Below are 20422 nucleotides of genomic sequence, written 5' to 3' on the forward strand. Positions count from 1 at the left end.
ACATTTTTAGAATCTGATCTCAGGTCAAAATGGGTTAAATAGGGACGGTGGCAATCAGCGCACCTGCACCCACGGGTGACACGTACTGTTCAGTCATTAAACTCAACCCCCGCCAGTGGGGGGCGCTGATAGTTCAGCAACCCGCCACCGTTCACCACCACCATTCTATTTGGCTGTAGAAGAAGACGGCCTCCTCATCTCCCCATAACAGCAATGGCGGAGGTGGTCGCGCTAATCGAACAAATCACTGGCTAAGAGTCTTTAGAAGCATTCATATTTTAGATGCGCGGTCATGGGGAGTTGCTATTGAGCCACTAAACACAGTCGCTTTATTTATCCAGCGTGATTTGAAATGGAAAACTCCACCTGCACCTTCATCGATTTTCAATGCATTGAGGCTGAAGGGGAAGCAATCGAACACGGAGCTGCCGCTCAACGAGAGCTTTGATTAGCGGTAAGCCAACTTTATAGGTTTTTCATTACATAAAGCGCTAATTAATAACACGCTAAAGGCGTCGTTGGCGGTGCGGGGGAAGGGAAACATACGGGCGGCGACCCAGGCATGGCACACTCAGGCACAAGAGTGTGACACTTTAGTCGAATGAACAGTAAAACTACATGGATTTTTATTCAAAAGGATTTGCTGTCAAAAGTAACACTGACTCTCATTGGCGATAACTATTACCTCTCAAACAAACTTGACTAGTGTCAGCCTGTATAGGACACAGCCGATTGGCTCGGAGTCACACAGCCACGACGAGGACAGGTATAGGTGATTGGCCGGCGTCGACTCTTGCTTGCGGCTCATTGGATGTTGCAGGCTCCGCCCGGCAGGTAGTCCTGCACGTACGTGGCTACGGATTTGGACAGGTACGTCATGGTTCCAAAACGACCACTGGGGGCGCTGTCGTACAACAGGCGGCAGAGGCCAGTGGACGGGTCCTTATCCAACAGATTCTCAGTCAGTCCTAGTTCCTTCTGAAAGAGGAGAGGAGAGGAGAGGAGAGGAGGGGAGGGGAGAGGAGAGGAGAGGAGAGGAGAGGAGAGGAGAGGAGAGGAGAGGAGAGGAGAGGAGAGGAGAGGAGAGGAGAGGAGAGGAGAGGAGAGGAGAGGAGAGGAGAGGAGAGGAGAGGAGAGGAGAGGAGAGGAGAGGAGAGGAGAGGAGAGGAGAGGAGAGGAGAGGACCATTATCAGAGTGATTGATATACCCATCATTAATTCTCAGGGTTCATCGCCATGCATGTTGGACATATGTCCGTGTATGGACCCATTGATGACCCCTGTTCATGCTGTAGTGTGTGTGTGCGTGCGTGTGTGTGTGTGTATGCGTGTGCGTGCGTGTGTGTGTGCTCGTGCTCATGGTACAGTAGAGTAGATGTGGCTGGCAGCCTGGACTACCTTGTGGAGACTCACCTGGTCATGGTAGAACATGTCTCTGGCAGCCTGGAGCACCTTGTCCACATGGAGACTCACCTGGTCATGGTAGAACATGTCTCTGGCAGCCTGGACCTCACCTGGTCATGGTAGAACATGTCTCTGGCAGCCTGGACCACCTTGACTCACCTGGTCATGGTAGAACATGTCTCTCGCAGCCTGGACTTCACCTGGTCATGGTAGAACATGTCTCTGGCAGCCTGGACCTCACCTGGTCATGGTAGAACATGTCGCTGGCAGCCTGGACCACCTTGTCCACATGGAGACTCACCTGGTCATGGTAGAACATGTCGCTGGCAGCCTGGGCCACCTTGTCCACGTGGAGACTCACCTGGTCATGGTAGAACATGTCGCTGGCAGCCTGGACCACCTTGTCCACGTGGAGACTCACCTGGTCATGGTAGAACATGTCGCTGGCAGCCTGGACCACCTTGTCCACGTGGATGACGGTGGCGACCATCTGCAGGTCCACCTGCAGCAGGAAGCTCAGCACCAGCATTGCCTCCACCAGCAGCTGGCGGTACTCGGGCTGAGGGACGCGGTTCAGCACAGAGTCCACGGCCACCGCAAACTTGATCTCGTTGGCTGTCATCTGAGGAGGAGGAGGAAGGACACAGGGGCGTCATTTAGGGCATCAAACAGCTAATTTGATGGCGATTGCCATCAAATTAGCTGTTGTGCAACATCATTATATTGTTACAATGGGAGTCACTCTTACCACTCTCTCACTAGATTACTCTGGCGATTGCATGGGGACTGTGTTACCTTGAAAAGGGCGCCGAAGAATCAAATAGCTGGGCACAGCAATGTACTGGTTCCTTAAGGTAAAATGATTGTCATCCTAACTACTTTTTCTGGGGACCCCCTGGTATACTGCACCCAAGGACCCCACTTTGAGAACCACTCAGACAGACAGACAGACAGACAGACAGACAGACAGACAGACAGACAGACAGACAGACAGACAGACAGACAGACAGACAGACAGACAGACCTCTCTAGTAGTTGATGATGATAAGACACTGCCCTCTATGGACAGCCCGTGGCACTGAAAGACAAGACAGGATTATAATGAAATACATAATCAAATACATTACCGCCAGTATAAATACATTTATACCGCCAGTATAAATGATAAATAAACAGCATTATTATATAAAATGTAGGCTATGTATTTAACCTCAAAATACATGTCAATGAATTAATACATTTCTGGTGCCTGTATCATTTACGACTATTATTGTGCTTATAAAAGTTAATTGAATGGGGCGCGTTGTGAGCTTGTAGATCTGCTATTTCCAGCATGCAACCAAGTGTAAAATGATGATCCAGACCTTCTGGTAGAATCCTACCTTCTGCAGGATGCTCCAGACCTTCTGGTTGAGACCTACCTTCTGCAGGATGCTCCAGACCTTCTGGTTGAGACCTACGTTCTGCAGGATGCTCCAGACCTTCTGGTTGAGACCTACCTTCTGCAGGATGCTCCAGACCTTCTGGTAGAATCCTACAGGCACTTTGTTCAGAGCTCCGTCCAGGCGTCTCCTGCGGAGCCACTGTCCCTGACGTCCGTCCCTGACCTCCACGACGGCCCTGGAGCCCTGGAAGCCCTCGATGGGCGGGAGTCTGTAGCGCTGCATGTGTGGAGGAAACGTACGGACAATGAACCATGATGTATACGCACGCACAACGCACATACAGGCACGCAGGCACACGTGCAGGCAGGCACACGTGCAGGCACGCAGGCAGGCACACGTGCAGGCAGAAATGCATGCAGGCAGGCACGCAGGTGTAGCATTACGCAAAAGTGGGGATTGAACCCGGTGCTCCCACTCGCCAGACCAACTCGCAACCTGTCGTGCCAAGGCAGACGTGCAGGCAGACAGACAGGCGCACGCACACGCGCGCGCACACACACACACACACACACACACACACACACACACACACACACACACACACACACACACACACACACACACACACACACACACACACACACACACAGGAAGCAGGTAGGCACACATGCAGGCCAAAACGCAGGCAGGCAGGTCGTTTTTTATTGCGTTTTGACTTTATTCTTTGACACAATTTGAATTCTACTGGACAAGTCTGCACAATGTGTCACTATGGTACGCGTTGTGAGCTTGTAGATCATTATAGTCAAAGTCAAAGTCGTACGATTAGTCACACACGTTACCGCAGTGAAATTTGTTCTCCGCATTTGACCCATCTCTTGGAGCGGTGAGCCGCAGCGTGCGCCGTGCTCGGGAATCATTAGTTGATTTGACCCCCAATCCAACCCATTGATGCTGTGTGCCAAGCAGGGAGGCATTGGGTCCCATTTGTACAGTCTTTGGTGTGACCCGGCCGGGGATCGAACCCCCGACCTCCCAGTTTCAGGGCGGACCCGCTAACCACAAGGCCACTGTCTATGGAGCAAAGTGTGAGCTTGTAGATCACTATGGGACGCATTGTGAGCTTGTAGATCACTATGGGACACAGTGTGAGCTTGTAGATCACTAGGGGACACAGTGTGAGCTTGTAGATCACTATGGGACACAGTGTGAGCTTGTAGATCACTAGGGGACACAGTGTGAGCTTGTAGATCACTATGGGACACAGTGTGAGCTTGTAGATCACTATGGGACACAGTGTGAGCTTGTAGATCACTATGGGACACAGTGTGAGCTTGTAGATCACTAGGGGACACAGTGTGAGCTTGTAGATCACTATGGGACACGTTGTGAGCTTGTAGATCACTATGGGGTGCATTGTGAGCTTGTAGATCACTAGGGGACACATTGTGAGCTTGTAGATCACTATGGGACACAGTGTGAGCTTGTAGATCACTATGGGACACAGTGTGAGCTTGTAGATCACTATGGGACGCGGTGTGAGCTTGTAGATCACTATGGGACACAGTGTGAGCTTGTAGATCACTATGGGACACAGTGTGAGCTTGTAGATCACTATGGGACGCGGTGTGAGCTTTTAGATCACTATGGGACACAGTGTGAGCTTGTATCTGTTTATATATTTACTCACCCCCGTCTCCACATTGCTGATGTCCAGAGAGTGGACAGACAGGCTCTGGGGGTATAAGGAAACACACACACACACACACACACACACACACACACACACACACACACACACACACACACACACACACACACACACACACACACACACACACACACACACACACACACACACACACACACACACACACCATGCCATTTGTATCAGTTGTATAAAAGTAATACAAAGTAAAATAAAAAGTAATATAAAAGTATGAAGTTGACTACAATGTACAATGTAGGCATTTATCAGATGCTCTTTATCCAAACACTTACTGACTTACTGTACAATAAGCAAGGTAAACATACGTATATAATTCAGAGAGACAGTAAAGAGTGCCCTAAAATATGGTATGTTAATTAGTTAAATAAATGTGAATGCTGTTTACCAGTCGTATCTGGCTGCTGTGTCATCAGTTAAATAAATGTGAATGCTGCTTACCAGTCGTATCTGGCTGCTGTGGTATTAGTTAAATAAATATGAATGCTGCTTACCAGTCGTATCTGGCTGCTGTGTCGGCTGTCTGTGGTTTTGTCTCGGGTCACTTCCTGGATAGAGGTCCCCGCTGGGGTTCGAACTGAAACATACCAGAGTAATATAGCAAGAGAGTGGCGACACTAGTGTTGATCGACTCCCATTGTAACAATGGAATGCGGAAGTGCTCATTCCATCTCAATGGGTTAGTTCCAGCCATATAGGAGCAATGTGGACAGCCATAGATATTATATTTAAATAATATTATTATTAAAAATAGATGCCTCACTGGCCGCTGCTGTTCATTGGAGCGACGTGTATCCCAATGAAGGCAGGAAGTCAAGCGGACGTGCAGTGCTGAAGGCTTTTTCTGTTTTTTTTTTAACAAATCTTTATAACAGTCATGACAATACAAAACAAGACAAACAGACAGACACAAACAACAAAGTTATTAATACAACAATACAACATCAGAGCCAGGGAGGATTCATAACAGAAAACATTAAAGGAGCATTCAGTGATTTGGGTGATTTGAAACCCCCCCCGGTCTTCCCCGGTGACAAGATGTGCACATGCACGCACTACAGTGGGGGGACACGCAACAGGCCAACAGCACGTGCACCAAGGCCCGCCCCCGCTCGATCATGATTGGCGGAAGGCCCCTCTCTATCCTGATTGGATGAAGGCTGGGCCACCTAGCCTTTTTTACCCCAGGGGTGAACTGGGGACAGGGAGGAACTCCTTGTCAGCACACTCTATAGTAGGGAGGATTATCACAACAAAACAAAAAATAAGTGATATTGGAATTAAGTGAAATCACTGAATATAGAAAGAATGAACACAAAGCAACAGTTCTCCGTAGCTTTCTTATTTAGAAGTGCTGAAGGCATTTGCTGAAGGCACGCTGAGGAGAAAAACTTATTTATTTTTTATTTTTTTATCCATACACTAATTAGCCCGCGGACCCCCATTTGAAAAGATATGCCAGGCAGATATCCCATAAGAGAAGATTTTTACGGCTCTAGCAGTGATTCTCAACCCATTTAATTTCAAGGACCTACCAGTTTGATATGCATTAGTCTACGGACCCCCATTTAATGGTATTTCTATCTCTGAGACCCCATATTGTAAAATCAAAGTTAATTTAACTCTGAGAGTGTACAAATGAAACCAAATGGACCCTACACTCTCTGAGTTACAGACCCATAAGGGTCCATTTGGTTCCTAACTATCATTTAGTTAGGTCCCCGGACCCCACTTTGGGAATTTATCATAAAGATAGCCTGATGAAGGCTATATAGGCCGAAACGTTGCTATGTTTCCCTATTAACGTTTTTTCACTGCATTTGAAGACAGTGTGCGGGTGTTTTTCATTTTCCTTTTCCTTACCGATCGCTGAGTTGCTTGTCATGAAAATCCACTTTAAAACGGTGTAATCGCTTGTTTTAGTGTTTTAGCGCTGCTATGCAACTTTGAAATTAAATAAATGTCAGAGCTGAAATCAACATGTATTTATGAAATAAATGCTTAAACATGTGTAATATAATGTTAGAGTCCACAGAAGTGAACCTTTCAAGCCTGTGTTCTCAACTCGCTGTTTCTCTGCAAGACATTACTCTATAAGCCATATCTCCAAAACTGGTGGGTCAAACTGATCAACCAATATGTCAATTTGAAGCTATGATTCCCTGCTTTCACATGACATGAAAAAAACAAAACGAAAATTCAAAAACATTCAATGACTTAATTAGCCTTGGTTAGAAACGGTCACATATGGTTGCTGTCGGACAGTAACCTCTTACCTCCAGATTTGAACTCTTTGTGTTCTTTTCACATAAGCTATAGCCTACCACTTGATCATACTACAGCATCACGGTGCATTTTGAGCTTTTTGAATTAGAAAAGTAACAGTTTTAGACATATATGGTTTCCACCGACAGATACAGTATGGTAACATCATGTGGAGTGGAGTACTACAGTTGGGTGCCACCGATATTGTCCCTTATCATTTGACCCATTTAGGCCTGACCTCAAAATTTAAAAAAATCCTTCTAAATCCTTTTCACGATTTTTCAAAAATAGCAGACCTACAAGCTCGTAGCGCGCCACTCGGTGGCGCGCTATGAGCTTGTAGATCTGCTATTTTTCAATAGCTAAATTATAACATAATGTTTAAAACACCAAAAGGGGTTCCCGCCCAAAATGGGTTAACTGTCCTTTTGCGCAGATCACGCAAACCTCAGCAAAAAGAAAAGGACAATATCGGTGGCACCCAACTGTATGTCTTCCACTGGTGTGGACAGAAATGTGACGTAATTCTCACCACTCTTCTGCACGCCAAACTCTTTTCCACTCAGGATGTGATACAAGAGATTCTTTAGCTCTGAAGGACTCATGTTCATCAGAGACTCTGTGGCGTCCTCGCCTGCAGAGAGAGGCAAACACACACAAACGTCACTATCAGGGGTCTTCAGCGTTTTTCGAGCCAAGGACCGCTTAGCTGAGAGATAAAGAGAAGAAGCAGGGACCCCCCACTGCATATTGTGTTGTAAATTATTAAATATGGATCGTCGTGATTATTATTATTTTTTTCAGTTTTTCCATGTGTTTATGAGGTGACAGTACTTTATTAGACCCCTTGGTGTGGTTGTTATGTGCAATGATGTCTTCCCTTTGTATTTAGGGTTTCTTCCTGGAGGCTGAAACCTTGACAGTCAAACGTGCCAATGACAGAAAACTGTGTGTGTGTATATATATATATATATATATATATATATATAGTGACATCACAGTATCACCCCCTCCCCTAACCCCTCCCCCTTTATCATACAACCACATCTTGTGGGTGCGGCTTCGGTTCAGGTGGATCACCACCCATCAGGCAAACCAGGCATACTTAATGAACTGGTGGGCGTGTCCACATAAAAATGACATTTTAACAAATACTGTACACTTTTTAGAAAAAAAAATCTTCCTCATATAATAATAATATCATTATAAGTGGCTCTTATTTTGAAGAGGAAGCAAGCTGCCATGGCAGTTGTTGAAAGAGAATGTTGTTATATGAAGCGGCTGCCGTTGGAAGCTCTAGTATTACAAAGTAAACAAGAGACCACGTGGATTAAACACAAGCTTTACGATATGAAAACCATGCATCTGTCACTTAATGTGCACTGTCACCCTTTGGAATTACGTTAAACATGGCTGTTTCTGCGGCATTAGGTGAGTATAGTTCATTGTATCTGTTGGAGCATCTCAGTGCGGCTGTTAACCTTGTGCGTGCGTGCGTGCGTGCGTGTGTGCGTGCGTGCGAGCGTGCAAGCGTGTGTATGTGTGTGCTCACCAGAGCAGTGCAGGCTCATAGACAGCTCTGTGGCCATGACCTGGATGATCAGTCCAGTCCTCAGTCTGAACATCTCACTGAACAGCGACGGCTGACTGCGAATCACCATGGCTAGAAACACCATGACCTCCTGACACGTGCACACAAACACACATATGCACGCATGCACGCACGCACGCACGCACACACGCAATGCACAATAATAACATTCATTAATAATGTTCTATACTGCAGTTGTTTTTCATACGAAGCTCCATTATTAAATTTATTCTGCATTCGAGCCACGGACCAACATTTGATGAATTTTAGCCTCTCAGACCTCTCTGAACTTTTTTGTTGTTGTCGTTGTATACGATTTTGTCCACAATTCCATGCTGTATTGATGTTGGTACCATTACGAGTGATAACAGGCAAACGTTGATCAAATGAACTATGAACAATCATACATTCTCTAATTGTGTAGACTTCTTAATAATAACTTCTTAATAATTTAACTCTTGAGAGCGTGAAATGAAACCGTTCATTTGGTATCATCTTACACTCTCAAGAGTTAAAGATCTATAAGGGTCCATTTGGTTACGAACTCTCCATCATTTAGCTGGGGGACCACCTGGGAGTCTGGGACCCCCTCCCCGGACCGCTGGTTGAAAACCACTGTTCTACATTGCTGTAGTGTGTATGTATGAAGTTTGTACCTGTGTGAGAACAGCGATGGTCAGGTTGTTGTCACTGGCAGATTCTATCAGTTGGGCCAGCTTGTCTGGAGGCATGGGTCTGGAAAACAGTTCAACCATTATCTATGAAACCAGCTTGTCTGGAGGCATGGGTCTGGGAAACAGTTCAACCATTATCTATGAAACCAGCTTGTCTGGAGGCATGGGTCTAGAAAACAGTTCATTATCTATGAAACCAGCTTGTCTGGAGGCATGGGTCTAGAAAACAGTTCATTATCTATGAAACCAGCTTGTCTGGAGGCATGGGTCTAGAAAACAGTTCATTATCTATGAAACCAGCTTGTCTGGAGGCATGGGTCTAGAAAACAGTTCATTATCTATGAAACCAGCTTGTCTGGAGGCATGGGTCTAGAAAACAGTTCATTATCTATGAAACCAGCTTGTCTGGAGGCATAGGTCTAGAAAACAGTTCATTATCTATGAAACCAGCTTGTCTGGAGGCATGGGTCTAGAAAACAGTTCATTATCTATGAAACCAGCTTGTCTGGAGGCATGGGTCTAGAAAACAGTTCATTCATTGTCTATGAAACCAGCTTGTCTGGAGGCATGGGTCTAGAAAACAGTTCATTATCTATGAAACCAGCTTGTCTGGAGGCATGGGTCTAGAAAACAGTTCATTATCTATGAAACCAGCTTGTCTGGAGGCATGGGTCTAGAAAACAGTTCATTCATTATCTATGAAACCAGCTTGTCTGGAGGCATAGGTCTGGAAAACAGTTCAACCATTATCTATGAAACCAGCTTGTCTGGAGGCATGGGTCTGGAAAACAGTTCATTATCTATGAAACCAGCTTGTCTGGAGGCATGGGTCTGGAAAACAGTTCATTATCTATGAAACCAGCTTGTCTGGAAGCATGGGTCTATAAAACAGTTCGTTATCTATGAAACCAGCTTGTCTGGAGGCATGGGTCTAGAAAACTGTTCATTATCTATGAAACCAGCTTGTCTGGAGGCATGGGTCTAGAAAACAGTACATTATCTATGAAACCAGCTTGTCTGGAGGCATGGGTCTAGAAAACAGTTCATTATCTATGAAACCAGCTTGTCTGGAGGCATGGGTCTGGAAAACAGTTCATTATCTATGAAACCAGCTTGTCTGGAGGCATGGGTCTGGAAAACAGTTCAATCATTGTCTATGAAACCAGCTTGTCTGGAGGCATGAAAACAGTTCTCACGTAATTTTCTCCGTATTTTCGTATTTTCTCCCCCGAAAAGACAATTGGTATCATAACAGTATTATTGTATAACAGTAAGGTTGAACTTAAGTTGTACATGCGACTTTGGTAGCCCAAATCTAGCCCAAGTGACTTCATAACCAGATTGGAATCACATTGTTTTCAAAGAACAAGGCTATAGAAATTGATTCAAATCTGATTTGAAAAAATACGATTAAATTTCTTACTTTTTCAGACTGCATAAAAACAATCCAGCGTGGGCCACAAAGTCAGATTTGGGCTGCCAGTCTGAACAGGAAGTAAGGACAGTCTGAACAGGAAGTAAGGACAGTCTGAAAAGGAAGTAAGACAGTCTGAACCAGACATATGATGGTAGACGCCTCTTCCGGCTCGTGTCAAAATTGAAGGCACAATTTTCCCCGAGATTCCTTGCGAAGCATGAGCGGAAGCTTGTCAAGCTTCCGCGTGCGTAACATAAGTCCCGGAAAAGACGCGTAGTGATTGGCCAGTAGTCACTTGAGTGACAGCGAGAGACATGGAGGAGTCGCATGAGTGACGTCACTTGGGCAGTAGTCTCGCGTTACCAGACAACTATTCCACAATCTCCGAATGCTATATAGAGTCTGGGACTATAGCCCCCGTGCGCTGAGTAACGGAAGCAGCCATTTCCGTTTACTTTTCTGCTAAGCAACAAGCTATAGTCTTAGGTGTTTTCTATTAGTTTAGGATAAATATGCGCGACTGTAAAGACGAAATGGAAGTGGCGAGGAGGCTCCACTTCCGCTGTATAGTTGACTCATGACAGCTCTTCCGTTGGCCCAGACTGTATGATGAAGCGTTTGGAAATCGCGGAGGCAACAGTCTGGTAACGCAAGACTACTTGGGTAGCGACCAAGGGGCCAGTGAGGCTCTCCAACGTTGAAGCACTGGGCCCTAGTGGTAAGAGGAGGGACTGCAGGCGGACCCGTGGAAGTATGATGAGGAAACCCCGTGCAGCTGGGCTTTAACGCTGAGCGCATTTGCACTTCCGCATTTTGGGCACCAAATTTTGGTGCCCAAATCGAAAAAAAGGCGGAAGTAGAAGGCTCTTCCGGGTGCTTCAAAACGCCACTGAGCAACTTCCACTGACATGAATTGCGGGGGGGGGGGGGGGGGGGGCGGAGCTTCGCACCAGTTCAGTCTCTATCCTTCTTTATACTCTATGGCAGCGACGCAGCGTGCCTTCAGCGCTTCCGCTTGACGTCCTGCCTTCAATGGAGACGCGTCGCTCCAATCAACTGCAGCGGCCAATGAGGCATCTACTTCTTTATATGGTCTGAACAGGAAGTCAAAATAACTCACGCAGAGATGGTTCTCTCTCTCGGTTCGGGAGGAAGACCCACTGTCAGGTGTTTCTGATGAACCAGCAGGTCCGAACACGCCTGAGAAAAGACACACGCATAGTCAACGACACACCACATTGGTGTGGTTTGGCTTTAGCTATTGAAAAACAGCAGATCTACAAGCTCATAGGAGCTCTATGAGCTTGTAGGTCTGCTATTTTTGAAAAATCGTGAAAATGTGGCGCAAATCTCTGAATATTATATTCTTTCAGAGTGAACGTTTTAAACTCAATTATTTGCTTCTGGGGGGGGGGGGGGGGGGGGTCCCTGGAACCACATATTATCAGATGGGGGTCGGCGGCCAATTACATAATAATTGTTGGGGTCCTTGACATGAAAATGTTTGAGAACCACTGACATAGAAACATAAGGTTTTTTCAGAAAACTGTCAGGATTTAGAAGACATTTTGTAGAATCGTCCTCAGGTCTAAATGGCTTAACCCATTGTGGGCGGGAATCCCTTTTGGTGTTAGCATTATGTTGTGCTTTAGCTATTGAAAAATAGCAGATCTACAAGCTCATAGCGCGCCACCGAGTGGCGCGATACGAGCTTGTAGGTCTGCTATTTTTGAAAAATCGAAGAACGACTGACATAGAAACATAGCTTTTTCAGAAAACTGTCAGGATGTATAGAAGACATTTTGTAGAATCGTCCTCATGGTCTAAATGGGTCATGTCGTCACCTCGTCCAGCTCCTCCACCTTCATCCTCAGCATCCCAGAGATCATCCTGATCAGGCCCCAGTGACACAGCCTCCCCGCCTGCTCGTACAGGTCAGCCAGCAGCCTGCGCACCGTCCAGCCGTGACCCCCGTGGAGCCTGGTGTCCCAGTCCAGACCCCTGGGGGAGGGATGGGGGGGGGGGGGGGGAAGAGAGAGGGGTCAAAAGGGATATAGCACCAAAAATAAAGTGCTTACGGTGCTTACAATTTACAACTGGATGCTAAATGCCTAAATTGTAAATTGTACGGTCTTGTTTCCATTTAGGCCCTATGCAATCAATTCATAGACATGACATGAAGAATAACAAGAAAATTCAAAATCTTTAATAACAACAAAAACATCTAAATCATTTCAGGGAAAAAGTTAAAAAAATAAAACTGTATAGGTACAGAGTGTGTGTGTGTGTGTGTGTGTGTGTGTGGGGGGGGGGGGTCACCTGTTCAATGGGGAACAGGTGATTTCCTCTCCCTTGGGCCTGCTGCTGTAAGGTGGCCTGTTTTAATATATGTAAGTGATCTGCAGTCTTTGAGGGAGAGGGTAGGGGCATTCCACACCTGGGTGGCCGTGTTGTAGAAGGAGAATCTATCTATCTATCTATCCATCTATCCATCCATCCATCCATCCATCCATCCATCCATCCATCCATCCATCCATCCATCCATCCATCCATCCAGTGCGTGCGTGGCTGCGTGCGTGCGTGCGTGCGTTGCGTGCGTTGCGTTGCGTGCGTTACTTGTCCTTGTAGAAGATGTAGAGGATGTCCCCCTGGTCCTGCAGGTTCCTGGTCTTCTTCAGGATGCTGACCAGAGCCTGGTAGTCTATCTGACCGGTCATGTCTCTGGGCAGCAGCATGGGGGCCTGGGGCCCAATCTGGACCACACAAGCCATGAAGGAAGGGCCCAAAACGTCAAATCCATATCCGCTGAATTATCTATTAGCTCATTCGGCACCGATATGGCCTTTTGACCTCTCCTGGTCCAAACGCCCTCTGCGCCGAGTTTGCCTTTTGAGGCCTATTTTAATATCAATTGATTACGGTTCACTACTGTGTCCTGTTAACCTGACTCTGCCAGATTGCGGCAGTATATTGAGTTCACAAGTTTCCTCCACCCTGCCTGCATCTGGGCTCTCTTAAGCAGAAACGATGAACCGGAAGCAGCGCTACAAACATTTGATATCTCCATAATAATTCTGTGTTGTAGTCTTGTTAGGTTGTGTTTACATTTGTGCTGTGGGCACAGCTTCGCTTCAATATGTCATAAGTCTCGCGTTGATCCCGCCTCTAGCGGCCTCATACGGCTGCATATCGCTCGGGTCTGAATTGGTCCGGAGTACATCGTCTCTGCCGAGGGGTACCAGACTCACCCTTCTGGCAGAATGCAAATGCTGTCCAGCAGGGGGAGTGGTTCCACCAGGCTAGTGTCTTGTACGCGCTCATAAATAAAAAAAGGAAATGAAACTTCCGCTGGCTTATGCTGTTGCATTTTTCGAATCGTAATATCTCGGATTCATCTTTTTGGCTCAAAACAAAGCTATAGATTTGCAGCTCGTTTCTCTAAATGATATGATCCCTGGTTACAAAATGTATGTTTTGGGTGAATTGAATGACAATCGAAGCACCCGTTTACACACACCGATAAATCACCTCCTGACTCACGGCTTCCGAGTGAAATGGCTTTCAAACTAAGAGTCTCGCCGTATTAATAGACTGCAGGGCGGCGGTCAAATATGGTGATATTATCTTTATGGAGGGCCTAATATCGTATCGTGAGGTACCCATATCGTCCCATAGGGATCCAAGAAGTGCCAGCTAGGGACCAGCCCAGGAACCAAACCACCGCTCTCTACCTCCTCAGTAAGTGTCGAACTTAGTTCGAGAGACACTCATCGAAAGACTGGTAAGAGGAAGTATAAATGGACAACATACGTGGCCCGTAGCACTTGCCCTATAGCCCCTTAGATAGCACTTTATGTAGACTTAGATAGCATTTTATACAGACGTATAGCATGTTACGTAGACAGCACTAGAATTGCATTTTTATGTAGTCATAGCACTTTATAGTATGTATAGTTTATATGTATAGTTTCATTATATAGAGATTCCACTGTTACGTTCTTATAGCTTACGCATGTTTCATGATAACTACTTTGTATGTATGTGATGTATTGCCATGCTTTTTGTTCTTGCTTATTGTAAGTCGCTCTGGATTAAGAGCTTCTGATATATGAATGCCTAAATTGTAAATTGTATACGGTAAGTGAAACTTGAAGATCAGTGCCTACCTTCCCCTGAGCGTCCAGCAGGTGGAGTCTGGGCTGCGGGGAGCGGAACAGCTTAGTGGGCAGATACATCTGGATGTCTGAGGAGCGAGCGAGCACGCACGCACACACCCACGCACGCACGCAGGCACGCACCCACGCAGGCACGCACGCACGCACGCACACACACACACACACACGCACACACACACTTCCAATTGATCATTTGATTTTGAGTATCTGCCGATACCGATTTTTCCCGATGGTTTTTTCGATATTTATATTTTTATAGAACACACTTATGCCATATCACACAATAGTACAATATCCAAAATTACAGACAATATCTGTATGTCTAATATCATGATATGGATATAATATTGATACTAGGGATGTCCCGATCAGGGTATCTTTGGCTCCCGATCCGATTCCAATCATCGACATGATCGGCCCAGATTTCCGATCACGTGATCGGATCGGTACAAACCCACAGCTTTTTTTAATCACCCGTATACTGTATAATAATATATAAATAGTATAGTACATACTATATTGCACATAATAGTAAATACTAGCACAGTGGTTTTCAAACCTTTTCATAGCAAGGTTCATTATTTATTCAGCATTTGAGCCACGGACCATCATTTGATGACATTTAGCCTCTCAGACCCAAAACTATTGTTGTCGTTGGATAAGATTTCGTCCACAGGCAAAACAAACGTTGATCAAAATAACTATTCTTAATCTCCACTCTCTAATTGTGCATTCTTGTAAATTAAGTAATGCGGATGTAATGCAAGAGTAATCTCAAGAGTTCAAGATCAATATGGGTATACCACATGGGGACCACCTGGAACCTCATCAAGGACCACTGGTGGTCCCCGACTCCCCGGACCTGGTTGAAATCCACTGCTCTAGTGCGTGCGTGCGTGTGTGTGCGTGCGTGCTATTCACCGTGTATGTCGAGGTCCCTGGCTTTGTGCACCAGGTGGACCATCTCTCGGGTCCTGTTGGCGGTGGCTCTGAACCGGTTCAGACCGCCCTTGATGCTGCTGATGGTCACCTTGCTCTTGGACGTGGTCAGCAGGCCGTCCAGGTACTGGGCCAGGTCGTCCACCTCTGTCACCGTGGCAACCAACACAACAACAACAACAACATCGCCATCAGGGTGTATACATACATCTGTGTACTTATTCATATTTGTTTGAAGGTTTATTGCTTATTAACTATCGACATTTCGGATTTAATTTGTGCCTTTGTACCGCGACGCTGCCGCCATGTAAAAGCTTCTGACGAGAGGTAGACAGTGTGTGCTTGTTCCAATGTGTAGCGAGTGCAGTGGTGGAAAGTAACTAAGTACTTTTACTTAAGTACTGTACTTAAGTACAATTTTGAGGTATTTGTACTTTACTTGAGTATTTCCAATTTCCAGTACTTTTACTTCTACTTCACTACATCTTGGACCCAAAATTTGTACTTTTACTTCACTACAATTATTTGAAAACTTTAGTTACTAGTTACATTGGCGATTTAAATTTTGATTAGAAAACATACATTGACCACTTCAAGCCTATACATTTCGGCCATTTGAAAATAGCTGATCTACAAGCTCACAATGCGTCGCAACGCGACGCATTGAGAGCTTGTAGATCGGCTATTTTCAATAGATTTTCTACACATTTTGAACTTGTGAAATGGGACATTTTGCAATATGAGTACTTTTACTTTTAGTACTTTAAGTACATTTTGATGCCGATACTTTTACTCAAGTACATTTTCAATTACATACTTTTACTTCTAACGAAGTAGTTCTAAATTGCAGTGTTGGTACTTTTACTTAAGTAAAACAATTGAGTACTTTTTCCACCACTGAGCGAGTGTATATAGCGAGTGTGTGTGTGTGTGTGGGGGGGGTGGCAAACTCCATCTTTTAAAGTGAACGCGTATGCTGCCACTGGGAACTGGGGTTTATGCTAACAGCTAGCGGTAGAGATAGAGTTAAGGATCCCCATGCACACTCCACTACAGTATACTGTAACTAATGAGGATCACACACGCATACACACACTGGAAGATCACGCACGCATTCACGCGAGCACACGCACGCACACACGCACGCACGCACACTGACCACAGTCCATGAAAGAGAGGTGAGCACATGAGGAAGTGGTTTGGAACTCCTCCAGCGTTCCTGTCTGGATTCTGGAACACACATCATTAATAGATAAATATCATTATGAATACATTCATCTAATTAATAATAACTGGAACACACATTATTAATGAATTCATATTATTAATTAATGTCATTATTAATGTGGTTAATTTAATTATTAATCTAATTAATAGGATTAATCTAATTATTAATAGGATTAATTTAATTATTAATAGGAATCACTATAACTCTGAATCTAAAAAAGACAGTTAGCAATGAACTTCTCAATAAGAAGGAGAGGAAATTATGAGTTAAACATTTAAAATAGATCAAGAGGAAATTGAGGAAGTCAGGGAATTCAAATTTCTGGGTGCCATTCTTGACTCTCAACTAAAATTTGATAAACACATAAAAACGTTGAGCAAGACTGCTTTAGACTAACCAGACAATATATATTATAGTTAGAGTTAATCTGGGACGTGCACACATAGACATCAAAGGGGGCTTCAGCCCCTGCCCTTTTACCCGGGAAATTGCTTTTTTCCGAACTTTTCTGAACTTGAACGCAACATTTTGCGTTGAACAAATTTGTTGTACACACCGTATCTCTAGTATAGATAAAGAGTGCTGGGTGGCGCCCCGAAAATAGCTGATCTACAAGCTCTCAACGTGTCGTGTTGCGACGTGTTGAGAGCTTGTAGATCTGCTATTTTTGTCCTAAAGTGCCCTCTTACGTGATTTCAGCTCCTGCCTCTCTAACACTGTGCATGTCCCTGAGTATATTATAGTTAGAGTTAATAGAAGCTACCTGGTTTCACCATAGAGCTAGAGTTAATAGAAGCTACCTGGTTCCACCATAGAGCTAGAGTTAATAGAAGCTACCTGGTTCCACCATAGAGCTAGAGTTAATAGAAGCTACCTGGTTCCACCATGGTAGCCGTCCTGCAGTTTCCTCAGCATGGACAGAACAGCAGGATCCACCTCCTTGTGGTCATCAGCTGCAACAACAACAACAACATGCCATGGTTTCACTGGAAAATAGACATCTATTCTCCACTTTGGAGAATTCTGTAGGAAGGTGACGTACTGAGCATGCTCTGTGGGAAGGTGACGTACTGAGCATGCTCTGTGGGAAGGTGACGTACTGAGCATGCTCTGTAGAGAAGGTGACGTACTGAGCATGCTCTGTAGAGAAGGTGACGTACTGAGCATGCTCTGTGGGAAGGTGACGTACTGAGCATGCTCTGTAGAGAAGGTGACGTACTGAGCATGCTCTGTAGGAAGGTGACGTACTGAGCATGCTCTGTGGGAAGAGGACATACTGAGCATGCTCTGTAGGAAGGTGACGTACTGAGCATGCTCTGTAGGAAGGTGACGTACTGAGCATGCTCTGTAGAGAAGGTGACGTACTGAGCATGCTCTGTAGAGAAGGTGACTTACTGAGCATGCTATGTAGAGAAGGTGACGTACTGAGCATGCTCTGTAGGAAGGTGACGTACTGAGCATGCTCTGTGGGAAGGTGACGTACTGAGCATGCTCTGTAGGGAGGTGACGTACTGAGCATGCTCTGTAGGGAGGTGACGTACTGAGCATGCTCTGTAGGAAGGTGACGTACTGAGCATGCTCTGTAGGGAGGTGACGTACTGAGCATGCTCTGTAGAGAGGTGACGTACTGAGCATGCTATGTAGGAAGGTGACGTACTGAGCATGCTCTGTAGGGAGGTGACGTACTGAGCATGCTCTGTAGGGAAGGTGACGTACTGAGCATGCGCTGTAGAGAAGGTGACGTACCGAGCATGCTCTGTAGAGAAGGTGACGTACTGAGCATGCTCTGTAGGAAGGTGACGTACTGAGCATGCTCTGTGGGAAGAGGACGTACTAAGCATGCTCTGTAGGAAGAGGACATACTGAGCATGCTCTGTATAGAAGGTGACGTACTGAGCATGCTCTGTATAGAAGGTGACGTACTGAGCATGCTCTGTGACACCGGGAAGGTGACCGTGGGCCGGCCGGTGCGGCGCCATCGGGCGGCGAGGTAAGACATCTCCGTCCGGATCATCTCCACGATCATGTGGTTGTCCAGAGCCAGGTAGAAATGCTGGTGGTCAAGGAACTGTCGGACAGGCCAAGGTTCAGAGGTCAGGGGTATTTGGTAAATAATATATATAGTAGAATTGAATGAGTTGTGTGTAATATATTCTGATGATCTATTCTGGTCCAGTGGTGGCCGAACGGTTTGCGGAGCGGTCTTGTTATCGGAAGGTCGCCAGTTCGAATCCCCGGACCGGCACGTTCAAATTACCACAGCTGAAGTGCCCTTGAGCAAGGCATTGAACCCCTACCATGAAATGTTCTATGAGCAGGGTCTGGCTGTAAACAAGCATCTCGAGCTTAGTCCATTCACCCTGGGTAAACAAAGAACTTTGCTTTGCTTTGCTTTGTCCAGAAGAGACGAATGCGCTATAAATACTTGTAGCTGTGATAATACAAGATAAAACAAGATAATACTTGAGTTGAAGGTGTGTAATATTCCAAAGTCCTTAAAGTTTTCATGACATTCATTTTCATTAGTTTTTTCTTTTAATTTGTATAAGACTAGAATTTCGCGGGCCTTCGGCCCGCTCATCCCAGAGTTGCGTTGCCCCGCGTTGCGATACAGAAGTCCACAGATACAGAAGTCCACAGTGACACGCGTTTTATGCAGCTGTTTTGTGTTGCAGCGCGTGCGCGCGCGCGTGTAGTGTTGTTGTTCTTATCCATATATGCGCCTCGGTTCGTCCCGTTTGTTCCACGCCAGGTGTCGACGCAGTCGTTTGTGCGATTTGCGTGTTTGCATTATTTTAACTGTGTAGGCATACCATATTCTGAATTACCAAAAAGAGGACACATGCGCGCGTGCATGTGGATGTGGATGTGCACATGCGCGTGCACGTGGTGCACGTCGTGCATGTGCCGTGCGTGGGCGGTTCTGTTAAATTGAGATGTCAAAAGAATCTATAGCCTAACAATAAATGGATCAAATATGCTCTATATTAGTTATGTATTTATTTAAAGCAGTGGCTCTGAAAGGTGTGATCCAGGGACCCTCATGGTTCCTTGAGGGGGTTCCAAATGGACCCATTATAGGTCTGTAACTGTGAGAGTGTAACACATGGACCCAAATGGACCCTTACAGGTCTGTAACTCTGAGAGTGTACAAATGTAACCAAATGGAGTCTTTTATAACTTTTAACTCTGATACTGTAGAAATGGAATCAAATGGGACTCTTATGGGTCCATTTGGTTTGACTCTCAGAGTTATGGGGGTCCTTGAAATTAAAAAGTTTGAGAACCTGTATGCAATGGCTTATCTGTTGTAAAAAGAGAGACCAGCCTATTCTCCAAACCATCATATCTTATGCTTTGCTAGGTTGTACAAAATAATATTGGGTCATTATAATTTGCAGGACTCACCGCGCGCACAGCTGCCTTGTCTGTGTTGACATGACATGGGCTTGCAGGACAGAACTTGTATTTGTGACAGACACATAGTTCCTTTGCAGACAATACAATGTGCTTCTCATTGGTCAGTCACAAAGCTGAGAAAACAGCAGCCTACTTTTTCTGCATGTCAATGATGAGATAGTTCTCCGCTGTCTGTCTATCTGCAGACAGCGGAGCAGC

General features: G+C 45.5%; 1 protein-coding gene across 1 annotated transcript in view; it reads right to left on the reverse strand.

Moving 5' to 3' along the window:
- Window positions 1-539: 539 nt before the first annotated feature.
- LOC306922247 (phosphorylase b kinase regulatory subunit alpha, skeletal muscle isoform-like) overlaps window positions 540-20422 on the reverse strand; it is a 43879-nt gene continuing 23996 nt past the window's right edge. The window contains exons 16-32 of the mRNA XM_079499680.1: window positions 18728-18872; window positions 17679-17757; window positions 16736-16806; window positions 15559-15723; window positions 14629-14705; window positions 13079-13215; window positions 12307-12463; window positions 11583-11662; window positions 9028-9106; window positions 8333-8462; window positions 7313-7414; window positions 5010-5092; window positions 4480-4524; window positions 2904-3065; window positions 2429-2482; window positions 1826-2026; window positions 540-978 (exon numbers count right to left, since the gene is read on the reverse strand). Of these exons, the coding sequence (XP_079355806.1) occupies window positions 805-978; window positions 1826-2026; window positions 2429-2482; window positions 2904-3065; window positions 4480-4524; window positions 5010-5092; window positions 7313-7414; window positions 8333-8462; window positions 9028-9106; window positions 11583-11662; window positions 12307-12463; window positions 13079-13215; window positions 14629-14705; window positions 15559-15723; window positions 16736-16806; window positions 17679-17757; window positions 18728-18872 (1941 nt within the window). The 3' untranslated portion in view covers window positions 540-804. The remainder of the gene's footprint in view (window positions 979-1825; window positions 2027-2428; window positions 2483-2903; window positions 3066-4479; window positions 4525-5009; window positions 5093-7312; window positions 7415-8332; window positions 8463-9027; window positions 9107-11582; window positions 11663-12306; window positions 12464-13078; window positions 13216-14628; window positions 14706-15558; window positions 15724-16735; window positions 16807-17678; window positions 17758-18727; window positions 18873-20422) is intronic.

Source organism: Electrona antarctica (assembly GCF_951216825.1).
Source record: "Electrona antarctica genome assembly, chromosome: 4".
Taxonomy (NCBI): domain Eukaryota; kingdom Metazoa; phylum Chordata; class Actinopteri; order Myctophiformes; family Myctophidae; genus Electrona; species Electrona antarctica.